At 43.3% G+C, this 21230-nt stretch overlaps 1 protein-coding gene across 1 annotated transcript in view; it reads left to right on the top strand.

Moving 5' to 3' along the window:
- The window catches only part of Ano4 (anoctamin 4), a 150037-nt gene that overhangs the window by 20083 nt on the left and 108724 nt on the right, over positions 1-21230 (top strand). Inside the window, exon 5 of the mRNA XM_042054263.1 lies at positions 1720-1878. Within this exon, the coding sequence (XP_041910197.1) occupies positions 1720-1878 (159 nt within the window). The remainder of the gene's footprint in view (positions 1-1719; positions 1879-21230) is intronic.

Here is a 21230-nt window from a genome sequence, read left to right as displayed (position 1 = left end):
TGTCTGAAGGCAGGTGCTGGCTTTCCTCTGGTAAATAACTGTTCGCAGGTGCCTCTTCTGGCTGACGTGCAGGTGTGTGGTAAAGCAAGAGCCAAGCGGTGGTTACAGGCTGGAAATGTTAGTGCTGAAGTATGGGGCATAAGCCTTCTGTCTCTCCTGGCTGAGGATCAGGTTCCACACATGGCACTTAAGCACAGATATGTCGCTAGTGTGGCCTTGGAGGGTTAACGTGTCCTCCGTCTTTCTACTGGTTTTGAAGGGTGCTGCATTCTGTGGTTGAGAGAAGACAGGGTCTTCATTTCCACTTGGCTGGGTTTGCAGATGCAATTCTGAGATCTCTTAGCCTGAGACGTTTGGCTCCAGCCTGAGCAGCCCAGACTCTATGGTTTCCATTAAGGCCCTCCATTAGTACAATGTAAGGCGCCGTGTGAAATGCCAACCCACGTACCTGCTTCTTGAGTTTATTGATTGCTATAGGATAATGTGTACGTCGTCTGTATATGTTTAATAATAAAATAGACATGAATTGAACCATCATGGAGTTTATGAATTAAAAAGACAGCTTTCAAGTTATATGCCTTATCAGGGTTGCCAAATGGTTATTGCTTTTTATGCAATAAAAAGTTAATATCAGAGTGTACGCAATAAAAGAATGTATATTGTTTAGTCTTAGGTGTTCTGTATACATGTATTTACGCACACTCCCAAAGATAAGAAGGCAAAATATTTTTCTCCTTTCTCTCTCTCCCCTTTTTATTTGAGACAGTGCAGCCCTTGGTGACCTAGAACTTGTCGTATATGCCAGAATGACCTTGAGTGCACAGAGATCTCTCTGCCTGTGCCTCCCAAGCACTGAGCTTAACATTGTTTAGCATTACACTCAGCCTTTAACATGGTTTTTGCTTTCATATTTGTTCTGTTTTTACTGTGAGCAAATAATCCTGAGAAAATCAGAGCCAGACTATGGCTAGGACCATTGCAGCTACTTGTGATCCTTTTAACACTCCAGGGGCACCGTCCTCCCAATGTTCTTGTTTGTTTTCATTTTCTTACTCTAAAAGTTTTACTCCGTGTAGAAATTTATTTAGTTATAAATTTATTTTGTTTTATGTTTTATAGAAAATCATGTCATGAAGTCTTCTTTGACTTGTCATTCTCCTGTAAAATTTCATTCTTCTCCAACGCAACTTACTTTGTTCATTTCTGCTGTTGTACCGTATTTCCCTGACTGTATATCCAGCACACAGTGGATTAGCCATTTATTACATATATCTGAGTGCGTTCTAATTAAAAATCTTTCTACTATTCTGAACAATGGTGCTATAAATATTTATCTACATCTCTCAGTTGCCTTGCCAAGAATTTCTCTAGGGTTTTATGTTATGTGAATGTTCAATTTCATACGATAATGACAATATGTTTTCCAAGGTTGCTCCTTCAGTGTTCCCTCCCACCGGTAGGATATAAGGATTCACAGTTGCCTCTTACCTTGGTCAACACTTGCTATTTTCAAATGTCTTGCGTTTTTGCGCATTTTATACTGCGTCCTCAGGGTTTTTTTTTTTTTTTGTTTCCTCTTATTTACGTGTTTCATTTTATGAGCATGAAGTTTTAATAAAGCAGCATGCACATTTTATTTATCTTTTGTTCTGTTACGTTACTCAGCTGAAGCTCAGGCTCACAAATGGCTTGACCGGGTCTCTTTCTCTTTGTACACAGACAGTGCGGGATCGAAACAAAGCCAACGGACTTTACTTTAGAGACGGGAAATGCCGAATTGACTACATCCTTGTGTACAGAAAATCCAGCCCTCAGACTGAAAAGAGAGAAGTGTTTGAGAGAAATATTAGAGCAGAAGGATTACAAATGGAGAAAGAGGTAAATTAGTTTTCTTGTATGGGGTCTCACACACACACACACACATCAAGACTCAGACTTTTAAATGAGGCTTTGACATGCTAACAGGACAGTTTATTTCGTTAGTTTTCTTGTTTTCAGGATTTGGGGGATGTTCTATGTATCAGATTCCTGAAGCTCATTTTGCTCTTTAGAGTATTTTGGTGTTGAATGACGTCATGGCAAAATATTCTGTAACCCGATTAGCGGGGTTGTTTTAAACTGTGGTGGCGAATCTGACTTCCCACAGCTGATGCTGTCCCGTGTCTGTCACGAGGGTTCTAGTCACTCATGGCCAAGGAAACTTGGACTGAAAGGCAGTCAGCTCCCTCTGGAGGCCATGGTTACATCTCAGGAACTGTAATGGACTTGGGCATCCACACACACCAGAAGAGATTGGCTGTCTGGAGGAGGAGGAGAAAGCGCTCAGCCGGAAGTTATTAAAATAATTCCAGTTTTTAAAATACATTCAGATTATCTCAACTGGGTTCCCAGCTCAACTGCTACCTTGCTCCCACCCCACCCCCTTCCTGTCTTCTCTTCCTGCGTGGAGAGTTTCGCAGAAGAATTAAATAAGCAGGAGGCTGTGCCAGGCCTTTGATAATAATCCCCAAGAGGTTTGATGTGCACCTAGCACACTGTGTGTGTGTGTGTGTGTGTGTGTGTGTGTGTGTGTCGTTAGCCGAGTTATATAACTCTTAGATCTCCTCTAAACGTTGTGTGAAGATCAATAAGGAAAACATCCTGACAAATTAATATGTCTTCTCCGCCTCTCAAGGCTGAGTTATAGATCATTGAAGTCAGACAGCCAGGTTTTCATTGCTTTGAGGCATCAAATATTGGAGACATTTTACACCCACACTGGTTATGTTCATCTCGGGAGACAGAGGAGAAATGGGACTTTCCCAGGCTTGGTAGACAGACCTCATCCCTTCGACATTTTCAGTACCTAAGCAGTCTTTCTCGGGCATGTCTCCAACAAGACACTGGCAAGATGATGAGATGACTGTTGTCTAAGGAGAACCGGTTCTTCTCCTGGGAGACTGGGCCGGTCTGTGCAAAAGCCCTTCAGGTTGTAGATTTTCCCCTGGCATGGCAGACAGATTTAAATGTCATCTGGTCATTGTCGTTGTGTGGTTCTCAGACAGCTTTCCTCCGCTGGCCAACTGAGCACAGCAAATTGTGCTTTTTCTTTTGTTTTTTTTTTTGGGGGGGGGCGGGGGGGGCTTTACTTTGTCCTGTAATCTTACTTCTAAGTGGCAGGGTTTTTATATAAAAAGAAGAGCGAGAAAAAGATTATAACATCCGCATAGTCTGAAATAATGAAAGCCCATTCTGACTTGGTCAAAATTTTGATTCCTATCAAAATAGAGAGCCTTGTGTAATTAATGAGATTGGTGTTTTAAGCTTCATGACGAGCCATCCCGTTCCCGGGGCTTCCTCTGCATAGCTCATTTCGAAATCATTTCATGAGTCATCCATTCACGCTAAGGAAGTCTAAAGCTTTCTCCAGAGAGTGTGTGTTACTAAACCGCTCACCAGCCTTCCACGTGTCTCCGAACACAGGCACTGCGGTATGTAGCTCCCAGCAGTGGACCTGCAGCTGAGCCTTGCTCAGCCTGCTCTGCAGTTGTGGCATGCTGTGATGGGTACCCCTGGCACGACAGGTGCACTGCTTGTATGGTTTGGGTCATTTACTAGCTAATTTGTCTGTTACTATTTTTTAATATGTGTATAGCTAGGTATTCATTTCAGTGCGTGTCAGGGGAAAAAAAAAGGTGGAAAAAGCATTACCATAGAGCAAAGCTTAAAAACAAAGCAACGGAGCAATTTTTCACTGCCTGTTTTTGTCCTGTGGGCTGCAGCTTCCTTACTTGCCAATTTCTTCACAATGCTCTGTGTACTGCAAGCAGACAGGCAGGCCTTTTTTGAGGAACCATTTTTCCCAAGTAACCTCTGGCTCCAGTCTTGCCCTAGCTCTCTAATGTAGCATGTCTGCATTCTCTGCATCCTGGTGTCCTCAGCATTAGTGGTACAGCAGGTCTGCAATGCTGCATCTCTGCGTCCCTGTGTCCTCAGCAGATACAGAGAGAAAAGAGAAGTTTTCAGGTTGTCTTGCTTAGAGGGCAGTAAGAAGTCATAAGTGAAGTCAAATGTCCCTCACAGGCATCTGTATTGCATTGTGTTATCAGACATGGAAGCTGCCGGAAGCACTCTTCTGGAAATTGGGTGCTTTCCCACCAGTCCCAGCAGAGAGACAACCATTTTAACAGTAATTTTGGCTCCCAGTAGTTACTTCAACCTATTATTAGACACAAAGCAAAGAGTAAAAAAGAAAAATAGAAGAACCTCAAGGAACTTTTCATGAATCTATGCACATCTGAAAAAAAAATTGATACTAAGTACATTTTATAAATTATTAGTATTATTAGGATCTTTGTCCCGCAATATCCAAAACTATGGACAAGCTTTTTGGCGGAATGGGGTTTGAGTTTCCAAATGGTTAAAGACGGGCTCTGTGGTTGAGTTTCGCATAAGGATCCTTCTCTCCTTTAGCATCAGGTGTCTAGAAACACAGAGGAATCCTCCAGGTTGGAGTTCAGATCCCCAGCAGCTGTGTAGAAAGCCGAGTATAGCTGTGTGCATCTGTAACCCCAATGCTGATGGGGCAGGGAGCAGAGATAGGAATAGTCCGAGAGTTTGCCGGCCAGCTAATCTAGCCAATAGCTAATTGGTGGGATGGAAGCTCAATAAGAGACCCTGTCTCAAAAAGAATGGTGGAGAGTGAAGATATGCACACACATGTACATACAGGTACACATACCAAACAAGTGATAAGGTCATGATACATGTATGGACAGCATATAAAAATTTAATCTTTAAACCTTTGTCAAGGTTTCCTGGATCTTTGATATTCAGTAACTACAATCTCATTCAGAGAAAGCAATTTAGAGCAACTTTCTCAAAGCCAGAGTAAGTCCAAGTCAATTTATTTTTTATCTGTCTATTTAAAGTGATGCCCTGTTTAAAATTGTGCTCATATTATTAATTTCTACTTTTCATGTTTAATTCTGTTTCTTAGTAATAATCCTTTGCTGTGCTTTTGAATCATTATTTGTAAGGGCATATCTTTTCCTTTATGCTATTACCTGACTTGTGGATACCTTGAAATCCTTAGAATGTGTAGGCAACAGTTGTATTCATAGAACAATACCCATCTGCTGGCTGAATTAGTCATTTGGGACCTGAAAGGAGACCCATCATTAAAATCATTATAAAATAATTCTATGACTATGGCTCTATAGTAGAGCTTGGAGTCAGGGTTGGTGATGCCTCTGGATGTTCCTTTATTGTACAGGATTGTTTTAGCTCTCCCGAGTTTTTTTTTTCCATATTAAGTTGAGTATAGTATTTTGAGGTCTGTGAAGAATTGTGTTGGGATTTTGGTGGGGATTGCATTGAATCTGTAGATTGCTTTTGGTATGATGTCATTTTTATTATGTTGATCCTAGCTATCCAAGAGCATAAAAGATCTTTCCATTTTCAGATGTCTTCTTCAATTTCCTTCTTCAAAGACTTGAAGTTCTTGTCATACAGGTCTTTCACTTGTTTGGTCAGAGTTACCTTGAGATAGTTTATATTATTTGTGACTATTATAAAAGGTGATATTTCTCTGATTTCTTTCTTGGCCCCCTTATCATTTGTATATAAGAAGGCTACTGATTTTTCTTGTAGTTAATCTTGTAATCTGTCACATTGCAAAGCAACACATAGACAGAAGGACCTCCCACATCATTTTTCCTTTTTGTTTAAATAAAAAGGAAGGGTTTAACTTTAACACAGAAATATAAAAAAAAACAGTTATCAAGCAAGACTTACAGTTATAATACTTATATTTACTTTATCTTTTATTATAACTAAGGAAAACTATAATTATAACTATTTTTAACTCTATCAAAGACTCTAGAAGGACATAATATTACCTAAGTAAACAGGAAAGCAACTTTCAAAACTTTAGAATTGACAGAGACATCTCGCTGCATGGAGAGTTACCCAAAGGTTTTTTTTTTTTTTTTTTTTTTTTTGTTACATTGGGGCATCCATCTTTAGTCTACAGACCCATAGTATCTGGCATATTTTTTTCACAAAGCAGGAAATTTTAAAGACAGCTTCGCCTATATAGACCTCCTCTCTTCCAGACAAACAGAAGAGAGAAAAGACAGGAAAAGGAAAAAAAAAAAAAGAAAAGAAAAAAGAAACAAGGCCCTGAGACCGGAACCTATCTGGCACACTGAGAAAACTGTGAGGAGGGCCAGTATGGCTGGAGTCAACTGAGCGGTGCAAAAGATGGAAGTCCAGTGACAGGGGAACTTAGCAGCTGTGGGGGAAATTTAACTTTTATCTGGTGACATGGGAAGTCAGAAACGTTTTATCAGAAGAATGTAAAGTTCTGTCTTCTGTTTCATGAAACTCTGGCTGCTTGCTCGGATAGGAATGGGTGAGGAGAGGGTAGCATGATGGGGGAACAAGAAGATTTGTTGTAAAAATCTAAGAAAGAGATGATGGTTTCTTGGCCAAGCACTCAGCAGAGAGCATAGTGAGAAAGCTCAAAAGTAGAGCTGGGGGAAGTGCAGTCAGATGGAATAAACAGTTTGAGAAAAGTCTGCCAGGCAAGGTAGCAAACATCTCTAATCCCAGCACTTGGGAGGGAGAGGTGGGTGGATCTCTGTGATTGCAAGGTCAGCCTGGCCTACAAAATAAGTTCTAGGCTCTCCAGAGCTATGTAGGGAAACCCTATTGATATATATATATTGGGGGGACTCAGTTTTATGCTATATTCTGTTTATCTGAGAAATCAGAAGAAAGGAGTTTCCATTTACAGGGATGTGGAAAAGAGCAGATCTCACTGTACACGTCTATAACATTTTTAAGTCTGTGATATCCAAGTGGAGAGTCTGGAATTTGAGAAGTCCAAGCTAGAGGTACGTACTTGGAAAAGATCCCCCAAAGGAATGACTGCATATAAAGGACAGGCCCAAAGATGAAGAGCAGGGCATGCCAGCGTTTCAAATGTGGAAGATAAAGAGGAGCCAGGAACAAAACTGAGGAGTCTAAAGAGAACTAGAAAGAAAACCTCGTGGCTGTGGTGCATGGGGATAAGTATTTCAGAAGGGAGGCGGCAATAGACGTTTCTCCTGTTGGTGTAAAGAAGATCAAGGTGAAATGTGAATTGTTGGCTCATCAGTGTAGGGCTAAGGGAGCCAAGAAAGACATTTCACTGAAGACATGGAGGTGAAGATATCATCCAAGGATTTTCAGGTCCTAGCTGCCCTGGCAACTGCAGGTGACACTCTGATGCCGTCTTCTGAGATGTACAACACACACCACCAGTCTCCAGAGGCATGAAGAAACTTGGGTCACCGAAGTGCACAAAATAAAGAAACTGGTTAAAACAGTTTCTGAGTTCAGCAGTCTTTGAGGATAAAACTATCTGGCTGCAATAAATACAGGAATGCATGCACATTCAGGACTGAGTATATTGTATATTTCTCCTTGAAATGATAATAGGAATGCTATTATTAAGATTTTATTTTTATTATTATTAATTATAAAAGCTCAGCCAACATCTTAGATTTGTTTCTAACTAGTTCTTATAACTTATATTAACCCATTTCTATGAATTTACTTTCTGCCTGTGGCTTTATTTTTACTCTGCCCATGCTGCTTTCCTGTTTTCTCCATGTCTGACTGGTCAATCCTGCCTAGATTTTTATTTAACCAATCACAGTGAAATATCTCACACAGTGTAAAGGATTTTCACACACTTATAAGCATAAACAATCATACCCTCCTTCAGACGAGATGATTCAGACCAAATGGTAACCTTCAGGATAGGAAGAGACAAACTCCGGTGTTCCCTGTGAATGTCAAGGTCAAGGAGGTTAGGAGTCTGTCTGAGAAGACAGCTAGGGTGGTGGTAGAGAGGGAACCAAGGAAGTCAGAGTGAATAGCAAAGGCGGGACCCCTCTAGACTCTAGTTCCTGTGCATTTTTGGCCTCTAGTAGTTGTGGATTTGTCTCTAGGTGCAGGTACTGGACAGCTAAGCTATGCAGACTGAGTCTCAGGTTCATCCATTTGGTAATGAAGGCAAGATAATGCTCCATGAGTTGATGAGAGGATTAAGTGAGCCCACATATGGGATATACAACAGTGTGTCTTCGATTTCCTTATACTTATTTTTACTCTAGTTTTTTTTTATCTAGAACACTGTTTTTTTATTTTCCTCCAGGATGCTTCTTCAATTGTTTTATACTTATGGAAAATGATACTGATTCTTAATTCATAAATATCATAAAGTGATGCATGAAATTTTAATTTTATAGTTGAGATAGACATTTCTAGGACTCATGGCAGACCCTCCTAAAGATCTGTGATTCTTGCTTCCTTTTCACGCCTTTATAGAATTCCTGCCCCTTGAGTGCCTGTGTTATATTCTTAGCTCACAGAAAAAATGACGCTGCCATTGCAGGCTCTGGCCGATGTCTTGGCATGTCAGCGTTGCAGCTACACTGGGACACGTGAGAGTCCGTCTCAGCAGGCCGGTGGCTTTGAAGAGGTGTCTTAGTCACTGCTCTATTGCTGTGAGGCGACACCATGACCAAGGCAACTCTTGTAAAAGAAAGCATTGAACCTGGGGCTGGTTTGCAGTTTCAGAGGGTTAGTCCACTATAGCAGGGAACATGGTGCCATACAGGCAGGCCCTGGAGCAGCAGCTGAAGGCTACATCATTGTCCTCATGATCAAGATGCAGAGAGAGGCTCTGGGCTTGGCATGGGTTTTTAAAACCTCAAAGCCTACCCCAAGTGACTTAGTTCCTCCAACAAGGCCACGCCTCCTAATCCTTCTAATCCTTTCAAATAGTGCCACACCCTGGTGACTAAGCATTCAAATATAGGAGCCTATGGGGGTCAGTCTTAGTCAAACCACCACAAGGAGTGAGCCACCGTGGTGTGAGATGGCATATGAAGAGGTGTCTGGCACAGGAAGGTGGGTTACCCCTAGAAATTTGCCAAAGCTGTTGCTTATAGGAGCAGTCTCTAAAGGAGAGGGGAAACGTAGGAGAGGAAAGATAAACCATGTAGGGTTTCAACCCGATTTGGCGTTCTGCCTGATCCAATAAGGAAGCTGTGGAGCAGAAAGTGTACAACAGGCCTGGGACACCTTGAAGGCAACGGCCCCCATGGCAGTCACTGGGTTGAGTGTGGAGGTGGTGGGTGCTGCATCTTTTTCCAACCCTTCAGGGCAGTGCACCAGCAGCAACTGTTACCACTGGTACCGACACCAGACTTGACAAATTCCCGTAGTATCCAGACAGCCCATGTAGCCGTCTTAACAACCGCATAACTCAGGGTTTATCTGAACATAAGGAAAATAGGAGCAATGGAGATGGGCATTGATTCAGTTTTAATCTGCTAATTTTTTCCTCCTATATTTAGGATACTACACTTTAGAGTTAAGGATTCCATATGGCTTGTCTAATTTCTTTCAGAGCAAATTCTATCTTCCTGGGTTTATCGTGGAGACTTACTCCGGTGCTTAGCTACAGAAGTTTGAGATTTGCTACAAAATACTGTGAATAGTTAATTTTTTATTTACTTTGTAGATCTTTTTATTTTATGTGTGTGAACGCTTTGTGTGCATGTATGTATGTCACCACATATTTACCCGATGCTATCAGAGGTCAGAAGAGGTTATCAGAACCCCTGGCACTGATGGTTATGAGTCACTGTATAGGTGCTAGGTATTGAGCCCTGGTCCTCCTTAAGAGCCACTCACACTCTAAACCCCTGAGCCGTCTCTCCAACCGAGTGACCAGCTAAATTCTATGACTGTGTTGACGTAACACTAGTCAGTTTGACCCTAGGGTTTCTCAGTGTTAGAAACATTTGGGGCTACATAATTCTTTGCCGTGGGTCTTACACATTGTCGGTGATTAGCAGCAACTGTGCTCTCTCTGACGCTGTGCTAGTAGCACCTGTTCTAAGTTTCTGAGGATTCTTATTCGTCCCAGCAAGAACTGACAGGGCCAGAAAGGGTTGGGCTTGCCTAAGAATCACAAAGTTAAACACCTGATCCACTATTTTGCGGCTTGTTGTTGTGTCTATGAGGTATTAAAAGGAATTAAAAGTGGTTGAAACCATTCTGTGATTCAAGAGACCAACTGGTTTAATCGGAAGAAAAGAGCCTATTTCTTTGGGGCAATGAATAAGATCTACGTTAAGAATGGCCTCTAAGCCAGGTAACTGAGATTTAGATCCGTTTGCCTCTGTACCACTTACTAAGTAAATAATCGGGTAAGATTTTTAACTTATGTCTCAATTTCTTCATTTCTTAGCTGGCATATAATTCCATGAAACTCTTCTGAAGATAAAGGGAATTCTAAGTTCTGCATTCTGTAATTACTAAGAGAGTCTGGCACAAAGTAAGCACCTAATCACAGGCAATGATGCCATTAGTAAGAGGGGATGGCTTCATTCACTGTTCAGCCGTTTGGCTGGATTTTTCAGGCATTCATCTTTGTCCCCATCATTTCTTGGGAAGAGGGTCCCTAACCTTTGTCTAGGGAAAGTAGGAGATGTTGGGTCTCAGAAAGCAGAGACGTGTCAAGTGGCAGCTCTCGGCCAGGACCCAGTGCGCTTGCGGCTGTCCCACGTCACTGCCCAGAGACAGCATTCTTCTAGCAGCTCCGGGCTGTTTCAGGAAAATGGTAGTGGGGGCCATGCTTTTCCTTCCTCCAGCTCTGACTTCCAGTTTAATTTCCGAGTCCAATTGAAAGCTCTAAGAAGCCGGGCGGTGGTGGCGCACGCCTTTAATCCCAGCACTCGGGAGGCAGAGGCAGGCGGATCTCTGTGAGTTCGAGACCAGCCTGGTCTACAAGAGCTAGTTCCAGGACAGGCTCCAAAGCCGCAGAGAAACCCTGTCTCGAAAAACCAAAAAAAAAAAAAAAAAAAAAAAAAAAAAAAAAAAAAAAAAAAAAAAAAAAAAAAAAAAAAAAGAAAGCTCTAAGGGCCTTAGCTGCTTTTTGTTTATTTAGGAAGAAAGAGTCGAATCAAAACATTTCCATTGCCAGGTCAAGATGACCAGAACAAAGTTACCTTGAACTGATTTCCTCAAAGGATGGCCTTAAGTCATTCCATAATTTCACATGACTCATTTGTATTCTTTCAACACACCCAAAAAAAAGCACAACTAAATGGAAAATAATATCCACTTTCCAAGCCACAGCAGAGGCTCCAGAACTGTACAATGAGCCATTGTCACTTCCCACAAGAAGAAACAGAGTCCAAACAATCCCCTCGGAGCTCCAACCTGGACTTCTGGGGACAAAGCATCGTTGGGCATCTTTGTCATTGTGTTACCACATGGGAGCATCCTATTGCTGCACCCAGGAGGAACTGAAGTCTTTCTTTCGTGGAGTCATCTGGTTCCTCTTTTTCCTTCATTACTTCTTAGGTTAAACTGCCAAAAACTGTTAAAAACAAAAAAAAAAAGGTGTCCATACGAATTAACACCAATCATTTATGAATGAACAGAGAGATTGAAAAGCTTCGAAGCAGACTGGAGAGCTGTCAGTCCATGGTCCTGTTTGTCATTCTGACAAAAGTAGAAGGATGGAAAGAGGAACGTCACTAGTGAAGCCTGGTAAATCGTAGTCGCAGATGTGGTTGGTGACACTGGGGTGGGGTCGAGGCTTAACTCAAGGGCAGTCAAGGGCATCTGATGGCTGTGATTTCGGAACAAATCATTCATTCACTTCTTCATTCACCAGATTCTACCTCTCAGATGTCCACTATTAGTGCAGATAGTGTAATATGAAACAAGTCAGCGTATCAGGTGCGGAGAAGCTGTCGAGAAACATACAGAGATGTGAGGAGCTGGCATTTCTTTTGGGAGTTCAAGGAGAGGCTTTATGATAACAGGGAGCTGCATGCAGAGAGGCCGGAAATGCCCATTCATAAACTGGCTCTCGGAGGCGGCTAGTGACAGCGTCCCGTTTATTGTGTCTCCCTGACACATGAATGTGGGAAGAATCAATGGAGCTGAATGGGGGTGGTGGGTTTAGACTGAGAAGCTAACTGGATTTGGTCAGCATCTGGGAGACTGGGAGAAGTCTTGCAGGGCCCAGAGCAAGAGACAAATTAAGTTCGTGAGCAGTGTTGGAACCTCTGGAGAGGCCCCACCCGGGGGCCGTCCCTCCCTACCCTGCCCTTGGCTGTAAGGCAGCTTAATTTCCAATATGTAAATTACTCCTTCACTTCTACCTGTCCAAGGACCCCAAGTTTCCTTTCTGAAGTTCTCCCCTGGTGTCTCTTATGGTTAAAATTATTTGGGAAATTTTGTCTTCCAATAACGAAGCTTTAGTGTAGAAACTGTGTCCCTGATGAAAAGGCCGGGATTCAAGTCAGGGTGGCCACATCCAGCTCCATCAGCCTGAAACAGCACTTCAGACCTGAGTGTCTGGCACAGCGCAGATGAGTATCAGACACCTGCCGGAACTGCTCTGAGACCCACATTTGCCTGTACAACTGAATCCCACTGGGATCCCAGCATCCAATTCCCCCCTGAGTGTCTTTACTGTAGACTCTAACTCGAACCAAGAACCCCACAGATAAAGAGATTCTTAGAGATAGGACCCCAACTTCTCCCCAGCAAAGTCAAGAGGGCTCAACTGTGGGTGGTAGGAGGCATGCCAAGATGGCAGCAAACAGCATAGAGAAGCCATAAGCCCTCCTCCTAACAGAATTGACTGAGGAAATATATCCCTTCCTAAGGCTGTACCAGAGCCATCTCTGTAAAACCCAAATGTTCACATTGTGACATACGAATTCTAGCATCTCCCTTTGAGATGATTCAGGGGCCAACTCTTTCTGGGTCTCTGCCTAGACGCACCGGGTAAGTTGCGCACAGAGTGCTGCCTGGTGCCCACACCCTTGTTCTGATGCCAGCGCTAGTTAATTGTCTCTGTTCAGAGCAGGGCTGAAGTCCCTCAGCACAAACCTTTAACTTGGGAGCCAGCAGCAGTCAGAAGTCTGAATAGGGAAACATCTGGAATTTGTCACTCTAGGGAAGGGGAACATGCAGATAAACTGAAAGTTCTTTGCCCCGCGGAATGAAAAAAAAAAGTTCTGTCCCCCCTTTTGGCCTCCTACAGTGTTAGAGTGTCCGTCCTTAGAAATACATGCTTCAAAGCTGTTGCGTTTCAGACCCTCTGCCAGGCACTGGAGGCTCAAAAGTGAATAAATGCCCCAGTTATCTCTTGTTGAATAAAACAACAACTCCCAGATTTGTGGGTCGAGACAGCAGGCTTTTGTTTTGCTCTCAGATCCGCAGTTGAGCAGGGATGAGCAGGGGTGGTCTCTCTCGGCTTCACCGGACACCTCTGGGATCAGTTCCACTAGGTCCTGGAGTGGTCCCTGCCCAGGCACTAATGTCACCTGAGCTCTCAGCTGGGGCTGCACACATTTTCTTTCCATCCGTGCTGCTTACAGGCTGCTTTAGACCTTCTTGTCCCATGGTGGCTACATCCCAAGGCTGACGGTCGTTTTGGCAGCCTATGGCCAGAGCAATCTCTTTGACTGTCTTGGTTGAGGCAGACGTGAAAGGGAAAAGGAGAGACTCCATCCACCTCTTGGTGGAACCCAGGGAGGTTGCAGGTGAGCGGGATGGCAGTGGAGACCACCGTTAGAAAGTGTAGCCTGTCCAGTTTGTTCACAGAGCTTTAACTACAACAGAGAAACAAAGCATCATGTCGTTTTGTGTGTGTGTGTGTGTGTGTGTGTGTTTCTGTTTCTGTTTTCTGAAAACACCAACGAAATTATACGGCTTCCAGAAGCTAAATAAAATGGTCACGGGCCTTAAAGGAAGAACAGACACCAACCACCTTGGGTTGGCGTCCCAGAGAGGAAACATGCTAGACTTTGCACGATTAGCTGGAGATTTAGTCCTCCTGGCTCAGGGCTGCATCTTTCTTCCTAGTGTCAGGAAGACCACACAGGTTTCCCACGGTCTCCGTATGGTCCCTTCATTCTTGACTGTCACGTCATTTGTGCCCACTGAGCATTTCCCTGTGAATACAATGCAGGTTAGATGGAGTTTTTCTTCCGCATCTCAGCGGCAGGGCCAGCCAGATAGGCGTTTTCTGACACTCATTTTCTCTAAGAGTTCCCATGTAGGGCAGTATCCCCTCAATTCTTTAACAAATGAAGCCCGCTCCACTACTACAATTTAAATAGAAAGCCATCTCAACAGCTTTCTTTCAGGCTAAGAGTTTGACTAAGCCACCATGCGGGAATCCTGACCTCGAAGGGTCTTCAGGGAATATAATGTTTACTGCCCAGGGGAGTCCTTTGTTTCTCAGTTCCATTTTCCATTCTCATTTTTCCCCCGGATGTGTTGAAATTAAAAAGAGCTTCCTAGAAGGCCAGGACTGTAGCAGATGAAAGAAAGAAACCATGCTGCCTATGATTTCCCTGACCTTAGCAGGTCAGCTGGTAGGAAAGAAAATTACACGTGGTGAGACCTTGTGCCCATTAGTGTTTCGGAAACGCATTACGTTGCCCCTGGGGGCCCCTCCTCCTCCATCTGAAGGCTCCTGGGCCCAGCTAGGATATTATTTTGGGTTGTACAGCAGTAAATCACTCCAGCGTTCATTCGAGGCTGCCTAGATGCAGTTTCCCAGACTCTAATCAGCGCCCGTGGGTCTTCTGAAATCTACTTCCTCACTCGGTGACTTGTGGACAGCACTATAGTTCTAAAAGGGTATAAACTGCTGAGTCTTTCCTCTTCCCCCGATTGCCCGAAGGTTTCTCCTACCCCGAGTTCGCTGTGCAAACTCCATTTGAATGAAAAGCTCCCTGTCTTGATTCTCTCTGTCACACCGTGCTGTATTTGGTGGGCAAAGCAAAGCGAAGCGATCCGGTTGGCGCTGGATGCCAGTTTGTGGTTTGCTTTTTGCTTCCTTCCACCTGAAGCCTCCATGCAACATTGCAGTCAATCATGATTAGGAAGCCAAAGAGTTCCACCTGAACTCTGGAATACTGGGTGCTGGTTCTTGGAACTGGAACCTGTTTTGTGTGAGCTTAAATATTCTAAGAGGCATTAGGAGTAAACTGGATATGAGATTGAGCCTATTGGCTGATGATTCTGAACCATTTCCAAGCATTACTTTGTTTTCCTGTTTCCTTGGCTGCAATTCCGTGGGTCATCATTTGAGCCTCCTCGCATGTAAGCCCCTGAACTCTAGGGCTGCTTTGTTGCTTTGGCTTATCTTCCTGGGAAAGCCTTGACGACATGTAATGAAGTGTTACCTTCCTTGCCTGTATCTGATGCTAAGATGTTGCTGCAAAAATATATCAGCTGCTTTAACGTTAAATCTTGACTCTGGCCTCGGCACCAAGAATGCTCAGGGCTCCTCATAGCTGTACCCTTCTTGTATGCAGAATCCTGTGGTTTAGAACAATATCCAAGCAAGAGGTAGAAGCACAAGTGAGTTGACCACTCCCACCTCCTTAGGAACTACTTCCATATTTAAACTGCTTCTTCAGTAGTGGCAGATGCCAGTTTTCCTTTCCTTTCTGAGTCTGGCTTGTTTCACAGCTGTTTGCTGTGGGGCAATGATCTTGTACCCTGTAAAGATTTGTCACTTGTATTGGTTTAATAAAATGCTGATTGGCCAGTAGCCAGGCAGGGACTATAAGTGGGTTGACCAGTCAGGAAGTATAGGTGGGGCGAAAAGAACAGGAGAATTCTGGGAAGAGGAAAGTTTCAGTCTGTAGTCGTCACCCAGATGCAGAGGAAGCAAGATGTGAATGCCTCACTGATAAAAGGTATCAAGCCACACGGCTAACACAGACAAGAATTATGAATTACTTTAAGGTGTAAGAGTTAATAAGAAGCCTGAGCTAATAGGCCAACCAGTTTATAATCATTGTAGACCTCTGTGTATTTCTTTGGGACTGAACAGCTGCAGGACCGGGTGGGACAGAAACCTTGGTCAACCGCTGTTCATCATTCCCATTTGCTGAGAACATAATAGCACATGAGTTATTGAATGGACCCTAGCTTATCAGTAGATTGATTATTTGTGATAACATAAAACACAAACATCATGATATAGTTTTCCCCAAATATGTGTGTGTGTGCACATGCACTATTTTCAAAATTAGGAGTGTGTTTTTCATAAGCACCAAAACTAAATATGGATTAGCTGTCATTCAAGTTTGTGGTTAATGCTATTTGATTGACAAGTCTAGCTGTCATTCAAGTTTATGGTTAATGCTACCTGATTGACAATTCTAGCTGGCATTCAAGTTTGCGGTTAATGCTACCTGATTGACAAGTCTACCACTTTTAGTCAGTGATAGCCAGGGGGCATTTGCTACTATGGCATAACTCTGCCAGTCACACGTTGGTTGTCTCCAATACCTGGTGCTCTGTTTTCCAGTTGGATGTGGAGGGTCATCAAGGTTGATGCAACGACCATATTATAGCCTGTTCACCTAACTGCAGCACAAGGAACCTTTGATGAAAAAGCTAAAGCATTATCTCAGCACTGGAAATTTCCTGGTTGTCACCTGGAGGAGAGTGCATCTTAATTTCCCATAAATTTAACCACATTGGAACCTTTGTGATATAAAGAAAGTTAGTATGTTCCTAATAATAGTGTTTTAATAAGATTTTCAATAATGTGGAAAAACTACCAGGCATCTAGATCCCAAACTGTTCATAAATTAACAATTGTTCTCAATAAGCACTTGCTTAAAAACATTCTAGGTACTGGCAATATCGCTTAGGCAAAGCTGTGCACTATGGTATCATTGACATAACAATGAAGCATCTCATTATAGCATTAATTTCCCAAAGTGTATATTGGTCTTATATCATTATAGGAGAGATTATCTCAGCTCTAGAATCTTGAGACAGCCATTGTTTATACTCTCATAGTTTGCAAAGGCCAGGCTTCTGGGTACAACTCAGGTACACCCCCTCATCAAGACCCCTATAATGATATCCTAAGGATGTCAGTTAAATTGCATTCCTTTCTGGAGTTCAGGATTCTTTATATGGTCATTTAGTTCCTTTTGGTTGTTGGAATAATGCTTCATTTTCCTGGAGGCTGTCAGTGAGGCACTTTTCTCAGCTCTCAGAGGCTGTTCACAATCTCTTGTCCTCCCAGGCCCCCTCACAACATGGAAGTACATTGTTTCAAGGCCTGTAGGAGGCTCTTTCTTAATGTCTGAACTCTCTGGTGAGGATTTATCTGACTAGTGCAGGGTAATTTGGAACAATCTCCTTCTGGCGAGCCCGTGGTCCAGAGATGGGCAACCTCACTACAGGAGTGGTGTTCCTTCTGCTCACAGTACCCACCCACACTCTAGAGGCTGGCTGCTATTATTCAGGTTCAGCTGTCTTAGACATCTGCCTCCTCACCACTTCAGACCTAAAAACAAGGAATTTATCAGCAAAAGAACTTCTACATGAGAGTGTTAGTAGCTTGGAAATTTGGAAATAGGAAGAAAAAATCCACTGTGGCTGGGCCTAGAAACATAAGAAAGTGTTACAAGATAAGAAGTGGCCAGAACAGGAATTGGCCACTTTACTGATTTTCCAGAGAGACCCAGGAACCATGATCACAATGCAATTTTTGTTTTTTAACCATCCAAGTCCAACTCAGTGAACCAATGAGTTTTACAGGATTACATACAGGAGTATGAATGAGAGGTTACTTAGAGGAGCAGAAATGACTCAAAGACCACCCCATATGGGTGAGAGTTTTGCAATAGCTAGGAACCAGGAGCACACTGTGTAGCTACAGGAAGCTCAACAGTTTCTGGCGTCTACACCCACCGGATTTGATAGAGGAGGCAGGGGCAGGAGGGTGCAATGCATTCTGAAAGTCATCTTTGATGCCAGTGACAGCTTAGGCAAGGATGGAATGAGAGAACTCACCTATAAGGCTGCTGGAGTATTTAAGACCAAAGCAGATTGATGGTGATGGGGAGAATGGGGGCAGCATCTGCAAAGAGAAGTAGGTAGATTCATGGCAGTGAAAAGAGAAAGCCAGCAAGACTTGGCGGTTAAATGGCTGTGTTGTGAATTATTAACGGGTAAAGGATGATGGCTGAACTCGGACCACTGTGATATCAGGGAGAAGAATGGTTTCTTCAGAGAAGTGGGTCGAGTTGAGTATCTTGAGTCAGACATGCCAGCAAGACAACCAAGAGCAGACATCATGTAAGCCTTCACTAAGGTGAACTGGACTTGGACAACTCTGGTCCAAAGATACCCATCTTGGAGATACCAGATAACACTGAATGCCATTGGGAAGAAGGGAGATCATCCAATGAGGGCCAGGAAAATGAGACTGGAGCTAAATGGAGTCCTTGGGGGAAATGACATTCAACAGTCTGCTCAAGTCTATTGCCTATGACAGGCACTAATGTCGTTTTCAGGGAGTGAATGTTTTGGTCATTTAGAACCATACAGTGCCACCAAAGCTGCTTTCCCTTGGGGTACAGTCTCTCTCTCTCTCTCTCTCTCTCTCTCTCTCTCTCTCTCTCTCTCTTTCTGTCTCTGTGTGTGTGTGTGTGCGCGCGCGCACGTGTGTAAATGTGTTTGTACATGTGCATACACACTAAAAAGGAATTGCATCAGCCAGTTCCATCAGAACCAACCAAAAAGCCTCTTCAAACTACACCCAAACTCTGATATGCCTCTAAGAGAATCAATAATAACAGACACGGAAACAGTCTCCTTAGAGACATACACCCTCATTTTTTCAGAGAAAACTGGCGCTCAGAAAAGAGCAAGTCATTTGCCCAGTGGCACACAGCTGGTTAGACAGCAGCCCCCTGGGAGGAACTGAAATAGCTTAGTGATTTCCCTTGCGTCTTTAAGCCCCCAGGAATGTATAGCCTTCCATCAGTTTCCCAGAGCGGCTTACAGGGAGATGGAGAAGCTCTAGCACCTGTCAGGTATTAGTGTCCGCATGCCAGCCAAGCATTTAGTAACTATGCAGGGAGAAAGAAGGAAATAGTTCTTTGTTGGACTTCCTTTAGCCAAAGAGGAGCCCTACAGGGTGTGCATGCAAGTTAATTAATGTATCCAGAAATACACAGGGAGTAAGTAGCAGAACTAGCCTGGAAGTTGGCTCTAACTATTGGCTTTATGTCAATCACAAGATATTTCGACCTATTAATATTTGCTAGATTCAGCATTTTTAAAATACAGCTAAAAATTCTATAAAATAGCAATGAGAATGAAAAGAAAATTAAGGACACCTATAAGGGCCCTAGCTGTCCTCTTATGGAGAAGTGACTTTGAAGCCCACTGTGTTGGTAAGAACCTGGACTGTAGTCTTTGTTTGATATGCTTATTCTCTTGTGGCTTAGTTCCTTGAGTGCACTTAATGGGGGTGATAATAATGCAGTCTCATAAGGTTGGCATGAAGATGGGGTGACAGTGGTGTAGTCTCATAAGGTTGGCGTGAAGATGGGGGTGATTTAACACATTAAAAGCCCTAAAACCTGTCTACCATGTAGTGACCTTGGGCAGCTTCTCCTGCCTCCACCACCGCTGTCCAGTTAGATTCACCATGATTTTCTCCATCCAAGAAGCTTTCCTGAACCAGGTAGACATGAATACCTACCTTTGGCTGTAGTAGGAGGCTGTTTGTTCATTTCCCAGCCACCCAGACTCACTCAGAAACTGTATTAATTAAATCACTGTTTGGACTCTTAGCTCTAGTCTCTTATTGGCTAGCTCTCACGTCTAGAATTAACCCATTTTCATTATTTTATACTGTGAGGCTCGTCGCCTACTGGCAAGGTTCCATCTGGCAGCTCATTTCTTACCCCTCTGGCGGCTCCATGGCGGCTCACCACTCTGCCTTCTCTCTCCCAGCATTCAGTTTAGTTTTCCCCGCCTAGATCCACTCTACCCTATCACAGGCCAAGGCAGATTCTTTATTCATTAACCAATAAAAGCAACATATATACAGAAGGACTTCCCACACCATTTCACTCCAGAATCTTAAGATTTTACTTTGTTCTCATAATAGTGTCATGTAGTGTCCCTAAGGGGTCACAGAGTAGATGCACATGGCCATGCCTGTTTGCCCATTTATGCTCAATAAATTGAAACAGCAAGCATGTTTATCCCCAGGGCCTTTACCCTTTACCTTTTATTCTCTCATTACTGGGAATGCCTTTTCCCTGGATAATAAAACAGACTTCTTCTGCACTTCCTTTAGAACTCTGTTTAAAAGCATCCAATGGCCTATCCACACCATTCTGTCTCAAACAGCATTTCCTCCCCATCATTGCTATCCATGTCCTCACCCACCCCCTAAGAGTACACCCACTATTAGAAATGATGTCTATGTCCCTGTCTCTTGCTTTCTATTGAACATTGTGTCTCCTGGGTCACGTCAGAGTCACCAGCACAAAGTGGTTACTGATTGTTTTTCAGTATACTGACTGAGTCGATGTCAAAGTTGAACCTGCAGGAAACCACGAGGCCTTGAAGGGACAGGTAACAGGAATTGTGGGCTTAGCTCTCAAGGTTTTTGTTTTTGCTTTCATGTTTGTTTGTTTCTGGTGAAGCTTTGTAGTCAAAGGTTCCCAGAGCTTTCACAGATACTGGCTTTCGTTTTGACCACCCTCCCAGGCTCTAACTTCTTTTGATCCGTCATGGAGGTAATGATAGTTAATAATCGACTACATGTTCTGTCAGAAACTCACCTGTATTAATACCACTTAATATAATTCAGTCAGATATGTGTTTCTATTAGTTCCTATTTACCGGTTAAAACAGAGACACAGAGTTCAGTAGCTTAGGAGGAACACAGCTGGCAGGAGGTACTGTAGATCACAGAGCTGGCAGGAGGGGAGTGTAGAACACAGAGCTGACATTAGGTAGTGTGGATCATACATCTGGGAAGAAGTAGTGTGAATCACAGAGCTGACAGAGTTTGGATATCTGCTGTCCAACCTCAGAGTCTACATTCCCATATAGCTTCTGAAGTGCAGCCTCTCAGGCAGCTCTAAACTTAAGCTCCAAAATCCCATCTTATTCTGACTGTACTTATTTTGTGTCTCTGGTCCAGGCTTCTCCCAGAAGCTCCAGACGCGTTTACCAAATGCTCTGTAGCGCATCTTCTCATGGGCATCTTTCGATGAGCATTCCTAGACTGTCAGAGTCCACAATCTACCCATGTACCCATGTTTCTCACTTCTGTACCTCCGATCACCCTAATTTTTGTCTTTTTAATGATG

Source organism: Arvicola amphibius, chromosome 17, assembly GCF_903992535.2.
Source record: "Arvicola amphibius chromosome 17, mArvAmp1.2, whole genome shotgun sequence".
In the NCBI taxonomy this organism is placed as follows: Eukaryota; Metazoa; Chordata; class Mammalia; order Rodentia; family Cricetidae; genus Arvicola; species Arvicola amphibius.
Note: the sequence above shows the minus strand (reverse complement) of the source record. Positions and strands in the feature narration are given on the sequence as shown.